General features: G+C 39.8%; 1 protein-coding gene across 1 annotated transcript; it reads right to left on the bottom strand.

Moving 5' to 3' along the window:
* Positions 1-9,355: 9,355 nt before the first annotated feature.
* LOC121143543 (small ubiquitin-related modifier 2) lies at positions 9,356-9,935 on the bottom strand. Its single transcript, XM_040755638.1, has one exon. The coding sequence runs from the start codon at positions 9,822-9,824 to the stop codon at positions 9,537-9,539; it is 288 nt and encodes a 95-aa protein (XP_040611572.1). The 5' UTR covers positions 9,825-9,935; the 3' UTR covers positions 9,356-9,536.
* Between the last annotated feature and the right edge of the window lie 15,085 nt (positions 9,936-25,020).

The raw sequence follows: 25,020 nt of genomic DNA on the forward strand, positions 1-25,020 counted from the left end.
CTTGACAGAATATAGTGTTATCAGAGAAGACTTGAGAAAATGCCTTCATGAGATTCAGATGTGGGCAAGCCTGTAGGGCATTTTCTTAATTAGTGATTCATGAGGAAGGGTCCAGTCCATTGTGGGTGGGGTTCTATAAGAAAGCAGGCTGAGCAAATCATGGGGAGAAAGGCAGTAAGCAGCTCTCTTCCATGGCCTTTGCATCAGCCCTTGTCTCCATGTTCCTGTCCTGCTTGAGTCCTTGTCCTGACTTTCTTTAGTGATGGACTGCGATGTGGAAGCGTAAGGCAAATAGACCCTTTCCTCCTCAAGTTGCTTTGATCATGGTTTTTCATCACAGCAACAATAAAACCTAACTAAGAAAGCTACATACTGTGTTCCAGGCCAGCTTGGTCTACAAAATAAGACTGTCTCTAAGGGAGGAGGTAAGAAAGCTGATTTTGTTACTGTGCATTTATTCAGTAAACAGGCATTTTAATCTATATTGGGAATATAAATTTTAGCATCCCTCATACTTACTTTATCACAAAAATTTTAAGGAGTATTTACTATTTCAAAATCTTTCAGGTAACAATTTCATCAATACTATTTGATACTTTTACTAAGCATTCAATTTTTTTTTTAATTCTGGACAAATCAATCACCTTTCTTAGTGATGACCATTTGCTCATTTTGTCTCTCTATGTACAGGAGGAATTTCTGTGGGTTGTTCTCCCTCCTTCTCCATGGGTTATCTCTCCCCCGCTATAATCTCATGCTTTTAGCTACATCTCCCCTCAACTACATGCGAAGGGAGTAACTTTCAATCCAACATGGGGCATGAAATCAATTTAACAGGACCAATGACTAACAGTTTTATATAACTAAAATATAATTAGATATCATAGTTTAACTGTAGTTTTCAATGGAATTATTGTATGGGGTCTGGATTAGGCATAAAGTGTGTTTCTTATTGTGAATCATGGCTGAAAAGGTTTTAAAAACCAATGCAGTAAGATGTCAACAAAATAAAAGAGCTTCACTAAGCCTTGCAGAAAATAACTAAAAGTGTTATGTCTGCCCCACTATTAGTTCTCATTAGTGCCCACTTTGTGTGTCTAAGTGCAAACAAAATCTCCAGAACTGTCTTGGTTGACTATAGGACCCATTTCCTTAAAGAGTCTGCAGAATCATGTGATGTTAACAAATAAATGGAATTTAAGGTTGACAACCTAAGTTCCCCAGCATGCAGTCCTTATCCCTGTAGGACCCAAGGAGCCCTGCTTTTCTGTACAAGAAAAAACATGCCTCTTCTCAATCTGTTGCTTTCCCCACAGCCAGCCTCACCTCTGCTCTTTATTTCCAGGAACCTTGGACTCCGGCCACTTCCTTAGGATCCCACTGTGCCTCTGCATACAGTGTTGTTCTCCATTTCCCAGCACCCTTTCAGACTTGACTGAAAACCCTGTGGACAGTTCTGCAAACCCCATGTGATGCCCCAGTGCACATGTAGGCATCCTTTTCATGACCTCACAGGAGTTTGATCAGTGGATGCACCTGCATAGCAACAACGGCATCAATTTGTATATTATGAAAGACCTGCTGATGGTGTCTCCTGGGCAAAGGCTAGGTTCACTCAATCCAGGTTTGGCAAGGCAAGACCTGAATAAGGTGTTTCATAATGTTGTAAGTATGACTGAAAAAGAAGGGGCAGCATGAAAAATCAGGGCTGCAAAGGTTTACTTATTGGACAGCCCATAATACTTCCTTACTCTACATCCACAGGACCCAGGACAGTTTGATTAGGACATGTAGGATCTTCAGCTTAGTTACAGAATGAGAAGGGAAGACAGTGACGCAACACAGGCATGCATCTTAGGCATCTCAGATGGAGACCAGATGTGGCAGCTTGGCCTACATGGGCCAGCCATTTCTGATTTATAGCCATGTTCGCAGGCCTTGCTACATGGGAGGGAGGAATTTTAATTGCTTGTGGGGCTTTAATGTGACCACAAGTCCTATAGAGTCCATAGTGGCTGATTAATGATCTGTGAAATTAATCAAATGTGAACTTTTTAATACCTGAGAACTAGGAATGATAGGATTGAGAAATTGTGTTTGTTCTGACTTCCCTGGCATTACTGCAGTTATTCCCACCGCATGACAACCCTGCCTTCGTTTTCTTCATAACTAGCAATACTCTTGCCCACTGACCCTAAGTTGGATGCTATGGAGCACCCTCCTGTGTGGTCATAGCCCTAACTCCAATGTCAATTAGAGTGGCCTCTTGGTAGCATCTACACCATTCACCCAAGGCTCAAAGTAAGTCCTCTGTGAGCTGCCTCACCCATTGTTGACAACTACAAAGGGATAAGTGCCACTGGTTGAGATCACTAAGAACTCAACCAACAATAAACCCCTCAGTCAGGAGTGTCATAAAAAAAAACAGGGAAGGAAAAAAAGCAAGAGTTGCAGCAAAGTCCCAGCTCTTTATCAGATACCAAGGATGGCTCAGCAGTCATGGCTTCTTGAAAAGCAGAACAACCAACCACACATCTCCAAAACACATTGAGGAAAACCCTAATGGTACCTAATGGGGTCTGGCTGTGAATTAATTTTGTTTTTTTTTAAAGATTTGTCTTGTTTTTCACTGGACAGTCTACCCAGTATCAGGAACTGTGCCCAGAAGCTTTAACTTGGAGATTCATATGAATTATGAGGTACCAGGGATCAACATACTGCCTAAGCCAGGCTTCTGGATATTGTCCATGGATATCACACTTTCTTCTCACATACATCATATCAGCCAGCCAGTAAAGCCTGAAGGCTCCAGCTCCTGTGTGTTTCAAATCTTTTTTGTTCAGAAGATCCTCCCCAGTCCTTTGTGTGAGCAGTCAGCCCTTAAGTGACCTTAAGTGAGAGCAGACATTCAAACCTTTAGAAATATGTATAGCTATATACATATAAGGCAAAAATGAGAGAAAGACCCAACCTCAGTAGCAAAGGCAACAATGATGAAATATTTTCTAACTGTGTTGATGAAATGGGAAAGAAAATAAAACCTTTCATACAAGCTAAGAAGTACAGACTGGCAAAGAATTTCTCATAAGAAACCTCAACATATAAAAATAAAAATGCTTACAAGTGTTTGTGATTATTGCACTCAGACAAAACAAGCTTACAAAAAGAAAAAAAACACAGACTAATGTCGCTCAAGGCTACAGATACATAATTCATTAAATTCTTATCAAATTATATTCAATGGTATATAAATAGAATCATAGCACAACCAGAACTAGCATATTATGTGGAAACAAGCTTATTTCAATATTTAAAAAATCAGTGTGATTGATCATCTGAACAAGTTGAGGAGAAAACACATGATCATATGAATCCATACTTCAAAATTTTGACAAAGTTTAACATTGATGATTTAAGATAGCTATACATAACTTTGACTAAGAAATCTACAGACACATGTCTTAAGAAGCAATAGAAGCAGGTTTTTTTCAGTGTGGGAATGTACAACCCAATTACTGGAAATAATACACATTTTCAAAACTAGGGTACTATTAAAGAAAAAATTCTTCATGTAAGATTCTTGATGTTTAAATTCTCATTTAAATAATAAATGTAGTTGTTGACAAGAGGGAAATTACTACTGGACGTTTTTAAGAGAAAATAGTCTATACACATTTATAAACAGTATTTTTGTTTTTAAAAATTATATGCATAAACTACCAAGAAGCATATATTGAGCTGTAAATATTGGTTACATTCAGAGTACACTTACTGAGAATAGACTTATTTGAGTAAATTCTGACTAGTTTATGTTTTAATCTTTGAACAATAAAATGATTTACTATGTGATAAAAGCAGTATAAAAATAAAAAAAATTTCTAGACCAGGTTGTTTATTACTGAAAGCAATGAATTGAGAAACTTAATTTAAAAATAAAGTCAGAAACTGGCTTAAATCTAGAAAACATTTATTCTCTTCCCAAAAGCTAGGTTTGGAAATGTGTAAATAAGCAGTGTAAAAACCAGTGTATGAAAATTCCTTTTGATTTATGGATCTTGACTATGATGCCAAAGTTATTTAGTTTTGATTAGGTTAATTAATACAAAGAAAATGCCTTTAAAATTAAAATGGCATATTTACATGAGTATACACTTCTGTCAAAGCTTATCAAACTATAAATTTAAGGTCTGCATATTTTGCTATATACAGCATAACTCAGAAATATGAAGGCCGACAATAACACACATACAAATGACACAAAATATTTTCTCCTTTTGTTTAAAGTTTTGTTTTGTTTTTTTTTCATTTCTGAGTCTATTGTATTGATTCAATTCCAGGGGAAGTGCAGTAGGGCCTCCACTGCTGACTATGACAGAGCGGCTTGTTCCTGATGAACTCTCACCGAAAATAATTACAAAGATTCTGCAGAAGAAATCAGCAGCTCACCTGAAAACATTGGAGGGACACCAGAGAAGTTGAGTTTCCTTGCCTCTAGATGAGGGAAAGCTTTTCTGAGCAAAAACATCCCTCAGGACATTAACTGTCCTTAAATTGTGAGACTATAAAAGAAGAAAGTGACTGCCAAAAGGGTGAATATTCAGCAGAAGTTTAAATTTGAAATGCTCCAGAGAGGAAAAAGATGTGTTGAAAACATGAGTCCTGGGAGGAACCCTGATGAAGTTCTTAGCTTATATTTGAAATTCTCAAAGGATGCAGCCAGCAAGTAAGGACCAACCCTGCTGTCCCAACTAACCAGCACGCAGAGGCCGTCTCCCCCTCAAGTGACCACCAAAGAACAGTCTCACCCAGAAGAAAACAACTACAGAAACCCACTATTTCCTATTATAATACAGTTCAGTATTACTGCAAAAACTAGCAAGCCTGACAGGAAATAGGAAGAAATTGATGAAAATTTAAGAGATTAAGACAGAGTAATAACCAGAATATTGTATGTATATAAATTACCAAATATCAACTTTAAGGTAACTTTAACTGCAAAAACAAAACAAATCAAATTGAATATGGAGAATTTCATCACAGTACCAGAATATATAGGCAAATTCAAGTGGAAATTTTAGAGTTGGAAAATGTAGACTCTTATTAGGAGTTCAGCAGAAAAATTTAGTCATGTAGCAGACCCTGAAGAAGGAAGCAGATACCGGGAAGCTGGTCAGAAGAAAATATCTAAATTGAAAGAAACAAAAAGGGAGTAAAGGGGAAATGAAAATGGGGGGGGACAGGAAGTGCGTAATTGATGACAAAAACTAAACAAAAGGAACTGGTAGATAAAATATTTGAGGACGTTGTCAATCCATTTCTCAAAACTAATGATAAAATAATCAAATAATGAACAATAAAACAGGTTCATAACGTTTCATAAATTCTAGCAGTCACTCAGTGGGATCGACAAAAAGCAAACAAATAAACAAAAACCAGTCCCATGCATGGACAAATAAACAAACTGTGGAAAACCAGAGACACGGCAAAAAAAAAAAAATTCAAAGCTGTCAGAGAATAAAATAGGCATTGCAACCAAATGAATTACAACTAGTCTGTATTTGTATTTCAACAGAAACTGAAATTCAGAAAACAGTGGGACAATATCACTAAAGAGCTCAAAGAAAATAACTGACAATTTAGATTTCCTTCAACACAGAGATTAAAGTAGCAGTGGTGGATATACAAAACCTCTAGTATTTAAGTTCATATATATCAAAGGCAAACCTTCAGGAAGAGTAAAAACAAATCCATAGGAATCAAATTAATAAAGATAGAAGAACCTGAATTCAGGTTAACCTCAGTGAATACTGTTTAAAATAATGCCAATGTTTATGAGATTCAATACATTATATCATATATAATGTTATATGCAAAGCATCTAATATAATGCAACATTTAATGGATGCCCTTGAGAGATGAGAACAAGAGGAAGGAGGAGCTAAATTGGGTTAGTAATGTAAAAATGTCCTTATATCAGATGAAAAGTGACATAATTAGGAATTAATGCATATCACAGTCTGTAGATCAATAGCTCTCCACCAAGGGCACCCTTGCTCTCCAAGGAATGTTTTGAAATGTCTAGAGACTGCAAATGTCACACTTAGTGGTGGGAGGGGGAGTAATGAGACTGCAGAGGGCATTCATTGGGTAGAGGTAGAAGGCAGCACATATCCTACAGAGCCCACAGCAGCCCATCATCATCTGGCTCGAAATCCCTAAACCTTAAGACTGAAAAGTCTTGCTTCTCATAACCAGTAAAAGAATAATAAATGAGTGTATAGTTTACAAGCTAAATGAAGTTGTAAAAATAACATGAAAGTAATAGAGAGAAACCCTGTCTCGTAAAACTAAAAAACAAATAATAATAACATGAAAGCAATTTATTCATCCAAAAGCAAGGGGGAAAGGCTTCAAAGAAGTAATACTGAAGAGAAACACAAAATGAAACTAGCACATTAGTATCCACCAGCTGATACAGTTTTTCCAGTAGCTTCCTCTTAACGCAGGCACACTTCCACCTGGCTCTGCTCACGGCGTGGAAGAGCTTAAGGAGCCTAGAACAAGGATTCTCAACTTGTGGGTTGATACCTCTTTGAGTGGTCAAACAACCCTTTCACAGGAGCCACCTAAAGCCATCAAAACACATGTATTTATATTATGATTCATAACAGCAGCAAAATTGTACATATGAAGTAGCAAGGGAAATAGTTTCATGTTTGGGGGTCATCACAATATGAGGAACTCTATTAAAGGGTCACATGCAGCATTAGGAAGGTTGAGAACCACTGAGAACATACAATTTATGACCTTAATTCTCAGTCTATGCTACCAGAAAACCATAGCCTGTCTAAAATCTTCACTGACGATCCTTTGTTTCCCCCTAGACTCACAAAGTTTTTTACTTGATATCATTCTAAGCTAACAAACTTAAATATATATTCTGTTTCTATTCATTTTTTAAAAAAGAATTAATATTATTTGTGATTGACAAGTCAAGACCACATATATCGATATGACATATTGTGACATTTTGATATGTGATATATAGGTAGAACGATTAAAATAAGCTAATGTATCAATCATCTCACTTATTATTTTTTATCATGGAAAACTTTGAAATTTGTTCTTTTTATTTTGAAATAAGTGATAGCCTCTTTTAATATTTTTCTGTGAAAATCTGTTCTCATCCATATGAACCCTGTACTCTGTGATCAACACTCCCTCCCTCTCACCTCAGCCCTTGGTAACTGTACTCCTACTCCTTACTCACCTGGGCTTAACTTTATTCAATTCCATGCATGAAATTGTGTAAAATTTGCCTTGATGCTTGCTCAATTAGCAGATGTCCTTCAGGTTCATCCATATTGCCATAGATGACAAGCTTCTCCCCTTGACAGCCTGAATAGTATGCCATCAAGGTTATCTATCACATTCCCTTTAGGTGCTTATTAAATGATGGACATATAGATTGTTGTTATAGCTTAGAATTTGTGATTAATGATGCAATGGAATGGCAGTATAGGTATCTCATTGACATACTGACTTCATTTTCCTTAGATATTATGTAAATATTGTTATGGTTTGAAGGAGATATGTCTCCATAGGCTCACATATTTAAACACTTGCTACCTGGTTGGTAGTCTTTAGGGAGCTTGTAGAACCATTGGAAGGGGTAGCCTTGTAGGAAGAAGTATGTCATTGGCAGCAGCTTTATAACAACCCCACCCTACTTCCTGTGCCCTCTCAATACTTCCTATGTGTGACTGAAAATGTGATAAAACCAGCTTCTTGTTCCTGCTGCCAAGCCATTCCTTCCCTATATGATTGACTCTTCCTCTGGAACTGTAAGTCAGAATGAACCCTTTCTTCTCTGAGTTGCTTTGGTCATGATATTTTATCATAGCAACAGCAAAAAACTGTTAGGTCTCAAGTAGTCCTTGTATCCACAAATCAGCTCAAGCTGGACTGTAGAAATATTTCTGAAATTTCTATTAGATAAAAGCCAGCATTCCTCCAGAACTTGTGAAACAGGTTTCTGTTCTCCAAAAGGAGTGATTTCTCTTGCCTTGGGCAGAAGGAACAAAAGGCCATACCTGTAGTTGCATATCAAAGCTCATACTGGCCTCCAGGGTAGTCTATTTGGTATACATTTTAAAATTCCCATCCTAGCATCCTGGCCCCTCTCACCCTTACCCCTACCCTAAACTTCAAGACATGCTCAGCTCATGGGCTTCCCTTCTAGAGCTACTCATTGTCCTTTTTACCCACTATTCTCTGTTATTCGCTCTCTGTTGCTCTCTTGCCATCCTGCTGTTCTCTGTCTTTTACTATCTTTTTGCTATTCTCTGCTATCCATGCTTACATCCCCAGCCACATCTAGTCTGTTTTTTTTTCTCTCTGCTCTGAAGTCTTCAAGATTTTTCTAGATATTATCTCTCTTACCCACAATAATCCCCTCCTAATAATAGAGTAGCAGTTCTATACCCCTCACACACAGTAACCAATACACTCAAGATCACTGAACATTCTTGAAGAAGAAGAAGAAGAAGAAGAAGAAGAAGAAGAAGAAGAAGAAGAAGAAGAAGTAGAAGTAGAAGTAGAAGAAGGAGGAGGAGGAGGAGGAGGAGAAGAAGAAGAAGAAGAAGAAGAAGAAGAAGAAGAAGAAGAAGAAGAAGAAGAAAGAAAGAAAGAAAGAAAGAAAGCCAGTCTTTTAATCTGCTCTGATTTTGCACCCATCATGCTGACTACTCCCAACTATACAACAGCTGCAATTGCCCCACAGGGAAGCATCCCTTAAATTACTCGATTTGAGCACTAGCCAGCCTCTGGCCTCAGCTTCAGACAATGCCCCTTGACCAGGCATGAAAATGTGATTTCCTTAGTCCACACTGCTCATCATCTGCTGAGAATTGCAGTTCTTAGCTAGACTTTGAATTTTTTTTTAAACAAGAAGTTTATTTAAACAACAAGACGCTTGACTTGAAGGGAAAACTATCTAGGACCATTTTGTTCAAGAGTAATTTATCCCTACTTAAAGACAGATTGCCCTACATGTAACAGCTACGTACAAAAAAGTTATAAAATTGTCCTTGGTTTTACAATGATAAATGAAAAACATTAAAATTCTCCAATCGAACAAGGTATGCAAGGATTTTGTTGTTGGGTTCTTTTGTTAAAACATTGAGAGCAAAATAACTTACTGGAATATAAAGATAAGAGCTGAATGAGCATGCCACTAATGGAGAAAGGGGGATATTTTCACAGAACCAGTACTTCCCCCAGACCATCTCCATCTGATGTCAATTAAAACAGAACATTGGCCATTTAGTTTAAAAAAGAAAGAAAGAGCGCAATATGCTTGTGCACATATACCAGTTACTTTATGTACAATAAAGAAATGGGGACAGGGAAATGAAAGAATAGAGAAAACTATACTGTAGTAGTCAGGATGTGGTGGAACCAAATTGCGGCTTTCTAATTGCGAATGTATTCTTGGTCTATAACAAAATTCTGGAGTAAAGTAGCAGGTTCCCTTTTTAGTAGACACCTCCTGTCTGCTGCTGGAACACATCAATCGTATCTTCATCCTCCATTTCCAACTGTGCAGGTGTGTCGGTCTCATTGATTGGTTGTCCGTCAAACCGGAATCTGATCTGCCTCATCGACAATCCCTGTCGTTCACAATAGGCTTTCATTAGTTTACTAAGTGGTGTATGCCTCTTAATCTTAAACTGCACCACAGAACCATCCTGCCCCGCCACCTTCAAATTAATATGATCGTTGTTCTCAGTCTTGACTCCTTCCTTGGGTTTCTCGTCGGCCATGGCGAGCGCCGGAGTCTCCTCAGCTGCCGCTTCACAAAAGAGGCACCGGGTCCGCACTGAAGGAGCACACAGGCAGCACCAGGAGCGGCAGAAGAAGGAGGCGGCAGCGGTCTAGACTTTGAATTTTTTGTTTGTTTGTTTGCCTTTGTTTTGTCTCAGAACAAGAAGTTGAATCTAAGTCCTCACACATGCTAGGAAAGTCATCTCCACTGAGCTCTGTTCCCAGACCACTTCACTTTTAATTTTGAGATAGGGTCTCACCAAATTGCTCAGATTAGCCTTGAATTTACTCTAGCTTAGGGATGGGTAGATAGAATTACAGGTGTGTACCACCTAAGCATTTTCCTTTTGTTAATCTTTGTGTTTATGGTGAAATGCATATAACACAAAAGTTAGCATTCTAACCATTTTTAAGTCTCTGACCTATTGTCATGAAGTATTTCTCATTATTGCACAACCATCATCTATGTTCATCTTGAGGACATCTTCTCCAAATGAAATTCTGCACCTGTTCATAACTCTTCTGTTTCCCCTCTCTTGACCCTGGTAAGCACCATTCTATCTGCCTAGGAATTTGCTGGTCATATGCGCCTCCAGTTTGTGAATGGATACATTTATCCATTGTGACTGGCTTATGTCACTTAGCACAGTGACCTCAGTTCTTCCGGGTTATATGCAGAATGATGCTGTTGGGTCCTGTGCCAATTTGACTCATAATTTTGAGGAGCAGCCACAGTTTCCAGTAGCAGCTACACTACTTTACATTCCTCCCCAACAGTTTACAGTGGCTCCAATTTCTTCACATCCTTTCCAATAGCTGTTATTTTTGTCTTTTTAGAGTATGAATGCTGGCAATGGGTGTGTGGTAGTATCTTGGTGTTGTTCTATTTTTAAGAATGTCAATCCTGGCAGTGGATGTGAGGAATTATCTGGCTGTTGTTCTATTTTTGTCTCTTTAGAGTGTCAATCCTGGCAGTGGGTGTGTGGTAGTATCTTGCTGCTGTTTGTTCTCCTAACCACTTGGGTGGCTCACCCTCCACAGGACACTCTCCCAGGAAGCACCCTGCCATGCTGGTGTCTTGTTCAGGCTTTCAGAGGAGTCTGACTAGAAGGAGAGAGGGAATCCTTGGAGCTCATTGTATGTTCCAGGTATTGTCATCTGTTGAGTTGAATTGTTTGCTAGAGATAAGAACAGCTGCCACACACAGCTCCAGTACAGATCTTCAAGGAGATATTAAGATGACTTACTGAGTGCTAGGTGTTTTGAATGAGAAAAGGATTTCAGAAGGATGTAGCTCTATGTGTGCTACACGTACGATTATAGCAAAATGACCATAGTTACACAGAACGGAGAAATGGTAACTAAATAAAATAAAAAAAAAACCTTTTGGCAGTTAGCCTGGGGACAGTGAGAACTGAGAATAAGGGCTTGGAAATATAAGCCCTACCCATTCACAAAACAGATGAGTTGTGCAGACCACACCATGGTGGGCACTACAGGCAATCTAAATCCCCAAGCCCTTAAATATCCGCCTTTTCAGATCCACGTGTCTCAAGATAAGACCTCAGAGTAGTTGATCCAGTGGCTATTGCACACAATCCATCGCCTCAAAGATAATATTACTTGCTTTCCAGAAACTCCCCAATTTACAAAATCTGATCAAATCTTGCCAAATAACACCAAAACCCCAAACCTTGCTGTATGCCACTTTCCTAGTCCTCGCTTTGGGTGCCTAGAGCTTCCTCGGTGTGCGGCATGCCTTGTGGCTCTGTTCATAGGTCTACGTGTGGACTACAGGAATATCCTAGGTGGTCTGGGATGAAGGATATGGATGAGTGTCAAATTGCCTAGGACACTGAGGTCAGATCTCTGAAATTTCATGATTCTGGAAATGATCAAAGCCACTCTTTCTAGCACTTACTCCTATTCCTTTATTCTCACCTTCTCCTTTCCCCTCCCGTAAAGTGTTTAAATGACACATTGGACACTCAGCTACTTCACTATTTATAAATAATGGATAATTTAATATAATAACAAACTTCTCAAGCTGACCTGAGAATAAAGCAATCAAAACTACATTAAAATTATTTTCCCCTTAAGACTCATTAATGCGATGAGAAGACATCAGTTCAGTCACCTGTTGTTAAGTCTCCGTATAATGGTTAACCAATTTTCTGCTTTTGAGTAATGTCTTCACCATCTGTTGCCTTTTTTGTCAGTTTCCCTTAATTTCTTTACTGTAATATAATGTAAGAGTGACAGAAATGTGCCCAGTGAGCCAAGCTGCCTCCTGCAACTCTCTTTCTTGGCAAACCATCCAGGAGAGTGCCACCTCTGCTCTTCCAAGTTCAAGTACAAGAGGAAGAAGGTCCCGGTTTTCTTCCCCTTACTCTACTCCCACTTCTCCTTTCCCTCTAGAATTTGTTTAATGCTCTGGGGAGAATACCAGCCCTTTCTAGCTTTCTCGGGGTGGAGGCTAGACTGCCTCCTCCCTCCTACAGAGTGGCTGTTAAGAACAGTCTTGAAGTCTTGCTTCACTTTTCTCTTGTCTAGAGTACACCAGTGTAGCAGAGGCTAGCCAATCTCTTCATGAGAAACGTATACTGAGACCAAAAACGTTGACCCTGAAACATGTAAACTTTTGAGCGACTGTAGCACTAGAGAACTACAGATAGTTCCAAATGAACAAGAAACAGAAAACAGAGGCTCTGAGACACCACAAAAGACTCGCTTTGAACTGGTTACCTCGCTCACTGTTGTAACAAAATACTTTACTGTTGTAAAAATCAAGTTAAGGAAGGGTCTAGTCTCGATCATGGCTTGAGAACACCGTCCTTCCTGGTGTGTAAAGTTGGGTGACAGCAACATGAGACAGCTATTCACATTGCATCCACTGTCAAGAAGCAGAAAGAGATAAATATTTGCACTTAGTTCACTTTTCTCTTCTTCTCTAGTCTGGAACCCCAGGTATCCCCACATCAGTGTTGGGAAGTCTTCTCTTCTCAGTTAAGGCACTCTGGAAATATCCACACAGGCATGCCCAGAGGTGTTTCTAACATTCAGTCAAGTTGACAATAACAATCAGTCATCATAAGTGCACTCATTACCAGTCAAATATATCATTTTTCAACTTTTTTTTTTTTTGTTTTGAGACAGGGTTCCTCTGTGCAATAGCTCTGGCTGTCTTGGAACTAGCTCTGTAGATCAGACTGGCCTTGAACTCACAGAGATCTGCCTGCCTCTGCCGCCAAAGTGCTAGGATTAAAGGTGTGAGCCACCACTGTCGGACTCATATTTAAACCTTCATATCTCACTCCTGCTCCCATAGTTTCATAGTCATCTCATAATGCAGAATGCTTTTAGTCTAATTCCAAAAGCATCCACAGTCTAACAGTTTCAACACTGCTCAAAAGTCTCTTTTGAGAGCCCCTAACTGTGAGCCCATATAAAATAAAATTTTTTAAATTGTTTATTTTTAAAATTTATTGGAACAGAGTAGATCAGCCTACTCACAAAAGGGAAGGCCAGAAAGAAAAAGTAAATAAATCAGACTAGATCAATACTGAATCAAGCAAAGAAAATACCAAACTCTTCAATTCCATGTCCAATTTTGGGTGCTTATACTGCCATCATCTGAACTCCAATAGGCTTGGGTATCCCTGCCCTTTAGTTCCAGTGCCTGTGGTATGCAAAGTCTCTTTTTGAGCCAACTGCACTCTGTGCCTACAGCTTTCCTCAACAGATCGCTTTGGGTCCTGATATCTCCAAAATCCATGGGGTCCCCATTGCAAATAGATTTCACTTTTACACATTTGTTCAGTGATGTCTCAGGGCCTCCCTGCAGGGAGTACAACCTTGCTCCATATTTCCTGGACTCAATGGTTTCCTGAAACCATAGTCCAAGCCTCTTCCAGTCTGTATCCCCTATATTTTGCATGCCTGCAAAACCACAAGGCTGATGCTACTAGGTTTTCTATCTCTTAATGTTATCTAGTTCCTTTGTACCACAGTGCCATGTTGATCTTCATATGCCCTACTAGTTGAATATAAACAAATATATATATATATATATATATATATATATATATATATATATTCCCCTAAGCTGTTGTTTTTGATCAGGGAACCTCTTCAATAGCATTCTCTCTGCTGTCAAGTAGATTTGTATATTCACAAGTAAGAGCCTTTGAAGGGTGGTAGGCTTGTCCTTAAGGAATCTTTATTATTGTCCCAGTGCAGACCACAAGGTGTTCCTTTAATGATGTTTTTGTGGGATTTCCCTTGGAGAAACCTGAATAAATGTATATTTACCCAGACAGAGCGCTAACAAGAGATCAAAGTCATGATTCCACCAAAGTCTAAATTGGCAAACCAGTGAGTTTACTGAGGACAGGTGAGGGGTTACTGATTGGAGCATGGATGACTCAAAGAAAGCTGAATCAGCAGAAAGTCCACCCAGACACAGGTGATAACTCATGAGAGCTGAATCCCTGGATCTTCCCGAAGGACTTGCAAACAGCTGACACATTGTGAGAATCTTCTCTTCTTAGCAACCGTTAAATGCTTGTGCAGCCTTGGGAAAGGGCCTTGTGAATTTTGAGAGTTTCTCTAAATTCCCAAAACATGTGAACTTTGAGTATTTCCTGTCTTATTAGCTTTCCTTTCTCCCTCCAGGACTCAATATTTCAATTCAGAGCAAATTGTTGCACGATGGATGCTAATCTTAATAATTACATCAGGTTTCTCTGCATTTCCTTGTCTGCAACTTTAAAATTGCTCAAATGCCTTTTTTAAAAAATAAAACAAACTATACACTTTTCATATATTTTTGCTTCTTCTCATTGTAGCTCTGACCAAGCGCAGTCAGAATAACCATGTCACAACCTAAATGTTATTTTTCCTTGACACTTCCTCTCCCAACAACTTAGTCTATTACTTTTGAATTTAGCTTCAAAGTCAAACCTTAAAGACATGGTCAAAGTCCATCCAGCTTCTTCACTAGAATGTGACCTAAATGACCTCTGGTTCAATTCCTAATAGAGTCCTGTTCCCTTCTAAAACCTCATGAGTCAGGCCTCCCCTGTCTGCATTTCTCTTACAATTCTGGTGTTTCAAATTCCTACCAGCACTCAAGGCTTCTCTAGTCCACAACTTAAAATTCTTCCAAATTCCTCCCTCAAGGGAGCCCCAAAGGTTTATGAGCCACACAGTGAGATTTGTCACAAAGGAGCTCCAATCCATGGCAACAATTTTCTGTATTAGTTGCTTTCCCCATATGTAGAGGAGAACAAAGAGGTTTGTGCTCAGAGATAAGCACTGGAGAAGCCAGGAAAGTTTAACACACAGCTTACCTCGTCAACAGAATGAGGTACAAAGCTGCTCTTCCTGGAATGCTAGGAATGATGTCATTTTACATCCCAATGATCCTTTGCTGTCTGATGAAACAGGCTCTGCCTTATCTCCTAGAATTTATATTTCTACTTATCTGAGACCTTCCCCCCGGAATCTTGAGCATTGCTTTTAGACCATAAATATGGCTGAAGTAAAATGATCTGGGCCAGACAAGAAGTCCTGGTCCAGCACCGGTTACAATAAATTGGGCCTGGCTGAGTTTTATTCTTGTCTGCTATAAAGCCTGCAGGGGAAAAATTCTTGACAAAAAGCTGGGTGATGGTGGCACACGCCTTTAATCCCAGCACTTGGAAGGCAGAGGCAGGAAGATCTCTGTGTGTTTAAGACCAGCCTAGTCTACAAGAGCTAGTTCCAGGACAACCTACAAAGCCAGAGAAACTGCCCCCCCCCCGAAAAAAATTCCTGACACAAAGAAACATGAGGAAAACAGTATCATTTGGGCTCACAGTTTGAGGGTGTGGTCCGTCATTATGAACAAGAAGGTGTGCTTACAAGAGTGCGTTGGTGGCGCACACCTTTAATGCCAGCACTCAGGAGGCAGAGGCAGGCGGATCTCTGTGAGTTCAAGGCCAGCCTGGTCTACAGGTGCAAGTACCAGGACAGCCTCCAAAGCCACAAAGAAACCCTGCCTTGAAAAAACAAACAAACAAAAAAGGAGTGGTTCTAGCTGGAGCCTCAGGAACATGAGGCAGATGTTCGCACTGCATACTGCAGTCAGGAATAGAACACTATTGCTCTATTTCTCATTTTGATTCAGCTCAGGACCCCAGCTCATAAGCTGTTAGTGTCCCTATCCGGGTAGATTACCATATTGTTCTTCGGTAACGCCAGTCCTATGCTTTCATTAGGGCCTAATGGTCTCTCTGTTCTTAGAGTTCATGAGTTGGCATATCATTTTCCCATGAGAGTTAGGTTTTCCTAAAACAATGGTTCTGTAACTTGCAAGCAGCATGCCTGGGAAAGGTTCCAGGCTTCTGCAGCTTGATTTTACATTTTAGGAGGCTCTCACATCCATGTTCCCCTCTGAGTAACCTGGCCATCCTCTTTGGGGCTCTTCCTAATTACACTTTGTGAGCTGAACAGTCTTTCCTAGCTTTGTGTTCCTGTCTCTCTTTGCAGGTTTCTGTCAGGAACCTCATAAGTTTGATCATGGGATTCTACTTGAAGACAGGGTTTCATCCCTCCTAAACACCTGTAAACTGCCCAACTGCTTAGGTTAATGAGATATGGCTTCCTTATTTCCTGCTAATGATAGAAATCTTTCATCAGTCAGTAGATAACCTGCATGAAGAGTACACTTATAAATTGGATATAAGAACATTTGTTATCAAAAGCCACTGTGAAAGCTTTCTTGGACTCTACTAATGGTTAGGCACATATTAAGGCCCATGTAGGCTTTTTGATAGGCATTTCTTCACTCTTTCCTTTATCATTCACTTCTTAGTTAATACTAATTGAACATGACCCATCCAGCAGCCAGGCTTGGCTAAGGAGGAGCCTGATGCTAAGTGGGTAATGAACAGACTTGAGAATCATGCGCATCTGGGTCAGAACCTGCTTCTGTGCTCTTGCAGGCTAAGCAGTCTGATTCTAGTTTCTTCATCCATGAAATGAGGTAATGATACTGATCAGGTAGCCTGCACATTTGATATTACTTCTAATTTAACCTTTCATTCTTTCAAAATTAGACCATTAATGAACATATTAATGTTCTGTTTATTATAATAAATTACAAAATTATGCTAAAACACAAACTTATTACCTCACACATCTTGATGTCTGCCATCCAAAAGGGTCTTGTAGACCAAAATCAAGATGTTGGCAGATATGTGTTCTCCTGGGAGGTCCCAAAAAGGACTACTCTGTTTTTTAAGCTTTCAGAAGTCACCCCTGTTCTTGTCTCATGGTGCCTTCTCCACTCTCCAAGCTCTGTTTTCCTGGCCACATCTGTACTCTTCCTGAGGTTCTTCTGCCTCCCTTTCAGTATGCCCTTTGTGCTGGTGATGTGGCTAGGTGGCTACCTAGTGTGTACAAGGTCATGTGCTTTATTTCTAGAACTACTGAAATTATGACACTTGAAATTGGTAGATCTAGGATAGTCTCCTGACTTCAAGACAGAAAGTAATCCCAAATCAACAAATAAATTTCTTTTGCTAGCTAAGTGAATATGCTTGCAGATTACAAATGAGTACATGAACATCATTGGGGAGCCATTGTACAGGTTCCCACACTGACCAGTAACTTCCATAACCAATTCTTAATCAATGTCATCATTCCACCCTCAGAAAGCATCCTACTCACAGTCATGAGAACTGAGACAACCTAAAGTGGTGGGCAGTGACCCACCTTCATTAGATTTTCTCAAAAACCAAAAGAGGAATATAAACCTCTACAAAGGGGCATGGCAAATATGTGCAATAAATAGACAAAGGAACATGGGTTTATTGCCACAAACTGGAAAAAAGAAATGGTCATCTAATTTGCAAAAAGAAAACCAGCGCTTGGGCTGAATTTTCCCGTACATCAAATCATCTCATCAACACAGCTGTCACAGTGGTGATCTTGCTTAACAGGAAGGGCACATTCTACCATCTAACAGCATGCCAAGGAATTTTACATAATGTCTTCACCCGAATTACTAGTTTTCAAGAGAGGAACTTCAGTCATGGAAGTTTCATATCTGTGACACAGAAAAATGGTACTCAAGGGAAGGAAGGCCTTCTAGGTCCACAGTTCTTGGCTAGATAAGATTCACAAACCCTTAGAAGATAACATTTTTTAAACTTGAGTATAACTTTGGTGGCAAGACATAGAGAAATGACCTGGGCACTTCCTCCTTGCTGGTAAGTTTCACTGTGCCAGAAGGTGCTATGCAGGCCACTAAGGAAGAAAAATCATCTCTGGGCTCACTCAGTTGTTGATCCCAAATGCTAGAATGCTACAATATTTACCTTCCAGACAAAATGCCTACCGATAAAATAGTAGCATGAACATTACAGAAGTAACTAAACATTTTCTGATTTGATTTGAAACTTTTCCCAGAGTAGTAAATTCATTCATGACTAGTACTATAAATCTGGCCAAGAGACCATGCTAGGTACATCATAGGCTATATGGGAGAACATATGCCTGTTGTTTTGCTGTTGTTGTTTTGTCACTTGCCTTCTAAATATTTAAGATCTATTTATGTATTTTATGTATATGAGTTCTCTATTTGCATTAATGCATGCATGACAGATCACATAGATAGTTGTGAGTCACCATGTGGTTGCTGGAAATTGCTCTGGACCTCTGGAAGAGCAGCCAGTGCTCTTAACTGCTGAGTCATTTCTCTAGCGTCAGCCTCTAAATATTTAATGCTAACCTTAGATTAATATTGTACTCAACCTTGGTCAGAGAAGTTTATCTTTTCGGTGGGTGCAGTTACGCAGAGACTCATAACTGGTCAAATGCCAAGAAGTGATTGTTGAGTGATCCGCCCTAAATCACCCCAAATCTGAGGAAACATCACAGAAAAGAAGGCAGGAAGAGAGAAAGAGCCAGAGATTGGGGAGAAGTGATGCTGGAAGCTGTCTCCTGGATATAACATGGCCATTGTACTTGTGAACTTCCCCAGCTATGGTTACCTGCATGAGATCCAGACCATCAACATTCTATCATGGATTGGGGAGGAGATTGTGAGGCCTCACTCCTAGCTGAGTAGCTATTGCAGTTAATAACTTGTGGGAGAGGGGGGATAATTTTACTTCAGTGGTATAGCCACTGACAAGTTGACCACAATCTAGTACAGTCATGCACTTATAAGCAACTAAACTCTATGGGTTATATTTTTTAAAGATTCAAAAGTAGGAGGGGGGATGTGTTGAAAGCTGGTTTTGTGTCAACTTGACATAAGCTAGAATCATCAGAGGAAGGAGCCTCAGTTGAGGAAATGCCTCCATGAGATCCAGCTGTAAGGAATATTCTTGCTTTGTGATCAATAAGGAAAGGCCCAGTCCATGGTGGTTGGTGCCAATCCTGGGCTGCTATTCCTGGGTTCTGTAAGAAAGCAAGCTGAGCAAGCCATGCTAAGCAAGCCAGTAAGCAGCACCCATTCATGGCTTCTGCATCAGCTCCTGCCTCCAGTCTCCTGCCCTGTTTGAGCTCCTGTCCTGATTTCCTCCAGTGATGGACAGAAATGTGAAAGTGTAAGCCAAGTAAGCCCTTTCTCCCCTATTTGCTTTTTGGTCATGGTGTTTTGTCACAGCAATAAAACACTAACTAAGACAAGTTAGTACCAACGTGGTGAGGTATTGCTGTGACAGACCTCACCACATTTTGGGGAGGATTGTGGAAGAACTTGGGAACTTTGGGCAAGAAGAACAATTGATTGTTAGGAGCCCGGTGGGATGTTCTTTAGGAGCTTGGAAGTTAACAATGTTAAGAGTAGTACAGAAGGTGGGTGCCTGGCTTGTGAAGTTTCAGGGGGAAGTTTAGACTCTATCAAGGCCATTAGTTTTTTTAAATTAGGAGTCTGTGCTTCTGATTAGCTGGAGCTGAAGAATCAGCTGTGGTTAACATGATACCAGAACTACTAAAGCAAAACTTTTTTTTGCTGGGATACTTGATGTTGGCTGGCTGGCTGGAGCTAAGAAATTAGCAGTGATTAAGAAGAAAGCAGCATCACTGAAGTGAAATGTTCTGGGAAGTGTTTCCTGAACATGGCCAAGGTTATACCTCGTTCTGGCAGCCGGATTTGGTAATGGGTAAGAGTTTCCAAAATGGTACTGGTTTTGAAGGCATGAAGGGGTCATGGAGAGCAGCTGAGACCTGGCACTGTGGGAGGCCAGGAGAAGCCACTGGTGAAGTTGCAACCTCAGTGGCAATTGAAGGCTCAGGACTGAATGGGTCATAACAAAGAAATTGAGGTTTGGCACCAAGAAGAGGGTCTAGAGAGGCTATTGTTGAAAGTGCAGCCCAGATGCAGTTGAAGACCCCAGAATTTAGGGGATTCTGGTACCATGGGATGGCCACCAAGAACAGCAGCAGCAGTGGAGTGGAGCCAGCTGGAGTCTAGAAGACAAACTGAGTGGGCTGCAGAAGCAGAGCCGGAGGACTGACCCAAGCCCTTTGCGGGAGTGCCAAAAAATCGTGAGTGAACCTCAAATAATGGGACATTGAATTGTTTATACATTGAAGTTTGATTTTGCTTGGTTCAGATTATGATGGTGCCCTGGTCATTCCCCCCTGAAGAAGGTATTTAATTTAATTTTGATTTTTAAAGGAGTGCCCAGATGCAAGAGTTGAACTTTTAAAAGAGATTGCATATTTTAAAGAGACTGAAATTTTAATGTGTTTGCATGTGTAAAGACTGCGGGACTTTTATTTATGATTTTAATGTGAGATCTTGGGGATGAATAAGAAAGGAAGGGATATGGCTTGATAGTGATGTGTTTGTGTGTCAGGTTGACAATTATACTGGCTGCATTTGTGTGTTAACTTGACACAGGCTAAAGTCATCCGAGTGGAAGGAGCCCAAGCTAAGGAATTGCCTCCATGTGATCCAGCTGTAAGGCATTTTCTTACTTAGTGATCAATAAGGAAGAGTCCAGCCCATGGTGGGGGGTGCCAACCATGGGCTGTTATTCCTGGGTTCTGTAAGAAAGCAGACTGAACAAGCCATAGGAAACAAGTCAGTAAGCAGCCCCACTCTATGGTCTCTGCCTCTGGGATCCTGCCATATTGACTTCTTCCTGTCCCGACTTCCTTCAGTGATAAACAGCAAAGCCTAAGTGTAAGCCAAATAAACCCTTCCCTCCCCTACTTGCTTTTTGGTCATAGTGTTTTGTTGTAGTAATAGAAACTTTAAATAAAACAGGAGGCCTCCAAAGAGAGTAGGAAGGGAAGGAAAAAGGGAATATGGAGTGAATATGATCAAAATATAATAAATAAATATGTGTATGTGCCATCATATACATGTATGAGATTGTCAACATTTTTACTTTAAAAATTTATTGTGCTTATATTATGTTCATTTTTCCAGAAAGAAGGCAGATAGCTTTCATAATATCATCAGAGTGGTTTGTGATTGTAAAATATAAGAATTTTTAATAGATAATAAGGAATAGATAAAAAGCCCAGTGATTAGACTTTTGCTTGTTTGTTTGGTTTGTGTGAGGCTATTTTACTCTAGCGTGTGTTTCAATCAACGAGGGATTATCATGCAACACACGTGCTGGAAGTTAGTTGCTGCCACAGCAAAAGATAGTGCAGTCCAAATTCAACTTTCTGTTTATGGCAGCAGTGGGCTTCTGAGTGTTCCCAGGTTGGACTTTACATGTAGCTCTGGTCATATGATTAAATAGTGACAAAATACAAAAGTGATTCAACTACATTTAAATAAGTAAATTTGCCAGATGTATTGAAAGTCAAAAGTAATGGCAGGAATCTATGCAAATTTTCTTTCATTCCTGTAGCAGTGCCTGCCTGGAGATAACCAACAAATAGGCATTGGATGAATGGATCAATGTAGCTTTCTGGCTCCTGTGAAGATGGTTGAGCCAATTAAGTTAGGCTTGATTTTTTTTATTTGTTTTTCCATTAGTAGTAAGTTATATATAATGGAAATCACATATTTCTATTATATACAATATAGTATATATAGTATGTATACTTAAAACTACATATTTACATTAAAAACAAAATAAGTTTTATTCATAATAGCTTTAATAGTGGAGACTAAAAGCTGTTCACTAAAACATTTTGACTATTTCAATGTACAATTCCCTAGAATTTATATTAAAAATTCACATATGGAAGAAAATGAGGAAGAAAACCCAGTATCTATTTCTTTTCATTCATAACCTAACAATGTAGGACCTCTGACCTGGTGGGAATAAAATGTCAGTGTTTTGAATTGTCAATGACTGGATGAAAAGTCTGCTGCTAGTGGTTGAGACCATCCCATTTCCCTACACAGGGCCCTTTAAGCATGCTATTCAAGGTGTCTGATCACTCCAATGCTGAACTCTGAAAGCTGTTCAGACTTAACCTTCGGGGTAGCTGATATAAGCTGGTATGGATAAGATATACGTGTATCTTCAGGAAGCCTTCCTCCAAGAAGCAGCCTTCTAATCTTTAGTGCTTTTTTGTTTTTGTTTTTTTTTTTTTTTTATCTAAGAAATTTCTCACATCCATGAGTAAATCTTTCAAATCCCAAATAGAACTTCCTATTTTAAGGCTGAAGGTATATGCATTCTTTAACTGGTCCAGGAGAAAAGTCTCCTCAGATATCTGAAGAGATGTTCAGGTTGGTGTTTAACTCACACCACTTAGCTTGCAGGAAGACATCTTCCTAAGAAGTCACTCTCTGGAAAACATCAGGAAAGATTAGCCATTATCTTTTTGGCATGCATAACGGAGAATGAAGTCACAAAAGCCACAGATCAGGGAGCTGAGGCATGGCTTTGACAGGCAACAGCACTCCAACAGTACTCCAGCAAAGCTCTGAGGGTGGTGCCAGGTGCTCTAAGGAACAGCTTGTCAAGAGTCCAGGTCATGAAGATGGATGGATGAGGGTCTGAATATAGTCACTCTTATTCAGAGAAAACATGGCCGATGCCATTGGTGTGAGGATTAGTTACCAGGTCATAAGCAAAGCAACTAACTTTTCAGGCTTTACTACAAATTCTAAATTATGTCTTTCCCTTGAGGTGACTCCAGCATTTGGGGCTTTTGAATTCAGATGGTATCATTGCAAAACCAACTGAACTTCAGTTGTGCAGACCAGTGGGCTGGAAAAGATCAGAAGCACGTGTAAACAAAGGGGAGGTTGCCTCAACAGTTACTGCAGTCAGACTCTATCAGGGAAAACAACCAGTCCATATCCAAAGGGTACAGAGAGTCAGAGATTATTTCACAAGACATCATTAATGTCAAAGGTCCAGCCTAAGAGACAAGTTTATCTGAGTTGCAGGCAATAATGACATGTTCTGTTAGTAAACATCATATGTTAACTTGATATACCCCAGCATTATCTGAAGGAGTCTTAGTTAAGAATTACTTAGATTACAGTGATCTGTGCTTATATCTGTGGGGTAATATTTTTAAAATATTGCTAACTGGTGCAGGAGGACCCAACTCATTGAGGGCGATACCACCCCTATACAGGGATTTCTGGGTTGTATAAGAAAGCTGGAGATTGAGCTAGTAAGCAGAATTCCTCTACAGTTTGTGCTTCAAGCTCTTACCTGAGTTATGGCCTTGGCTTCCCTTGATGAAGAACTGGAACCTATAAGCTAAATAAACCCTTTCATTTTCCAAGTTGCTTTTGGAGGCTTGCATGTGATGTTTGTTGCATTAACAGAAAGCAAACTAGAACACATTCAAAGATAGGTGTGCAGAGAGATATATTTTGAGAGGTCAGGCTCCTCCAGTAAGACTTCAGCAACACGAGGTAGAGGGTAATCATCCTAGCTTCATAAGAAAGGAGACAAATTTGATGGTGGCAGAGACCTAACAGGAGGATTGGACTTGTTGGGTCCAATAGGCCCCATAGGGAGCTGAAGCAGCCATACTCAGGTACTGAGCCAGCAGGTAGGAGCTCCCTGCAAAGGGACTGATCATATCAGACATCTCTAGCATAAGCAGGTGACTTGCCTTCCTTCTATGGGGTAAATCAGATGAGGGCCTGGGGCTGCCTTTTTCTACATTTGATTAACTGATGAGGCTAACCAAATCCTTGACCTTTGCCTAGTGGCAAAATTCCAGAATAATGCCTATATAGAGAGAAGTAAAAGAAAAAGGAAGTAATTTGGTAATTATTTTAGCAAGGCACATCACAAGAATGATTTTCCAAATTATGAAATTTAGTAGTCATGTAGATAGAAAAAGCTTATTTTGTTCTGATTATAATTTGGCATGTGATTTCTATTCAATCAACATTTTTTATCTTTTATATCCTCTTGCAAAATATTTATTCAAATGAAGTGGGAATGACTAATAATGGTCCTTTGAAAAGAGTGGGAAGTGAGAGCACTTGAAGGAACATGAAAGGACACAGCAGAGAAACCCCAGGTTCAGACACAGGAACAGCGCTTCTATCCTGTTCTTTGGGCCCAGTCAGTCATCTCAAACTCTCTGCCATCTGTTTCTGGAGTAGTCAATGCGTGTTTCAAGCTACCAACTTGATTATGGAGTCATGACCTCCCTGAGTTCTGGAGAGAATGGAGTCAAGGCAAATGCTTCACCTGCCAGCTTGGGTGGGACATCAGTTTTCACTCCTGCTACTGCACATTTAACAGCTATGGCAGTTTGAATGAAAATGGCTCCCATAGGCCCATAGGGAATGGAACTATTTGGAGTTGTGGCACTGTGGAAGGAAGTTATGTCACTGGGGGGTAGGCTTTGAGATTTCAGATGCTCAAGCCAGACCCAGTGTCTGTCTCTTCCCACTGCCTGTGGATCAAGATATAGAACTCTCATTAACCTCTCCAGCACCATGTCTGCCTGCATATTCCCATGATAAAAATGGACTGAACCTCTGAACTATAAGCCAGTTCCAATTAAATTTTTTCCTTACAAGAGTTGCCAGGGTCATGGTGTCTCTTCACAGCAATAGAAACCCTAAGAACTAAGCCCTGGTTAGGTGACCTTGTGAGTTTCCTCTCTTCCTTCCTGATCCCATTGCAAAAATGACAAACAGCAATAGAAGACCTGTTTGACAATGATTGTCTTGTGAGATCTTATATGTACAGTTCTTTCCTGAGTTGCTACAAGCAGCAAAATCACACAGTAATTATATAG

This window comes from Mesocricetus auratus, unplaced genomic scaffold (genome assembly GCF_017639785.1).
Source record: "Mesocricetus auratus isolate SY011 unplaced genomic scaffold, BCM_Maur_2.0 Super-Scaffold_100013, whole genome shotgun sequence".
Taxonomy (NCBI): Eukaryota; Metazoa; Chordata; class Mammalia; order Rodentia; family Cricetidae; genus Mesocricetus; species Mesocricetus auratus.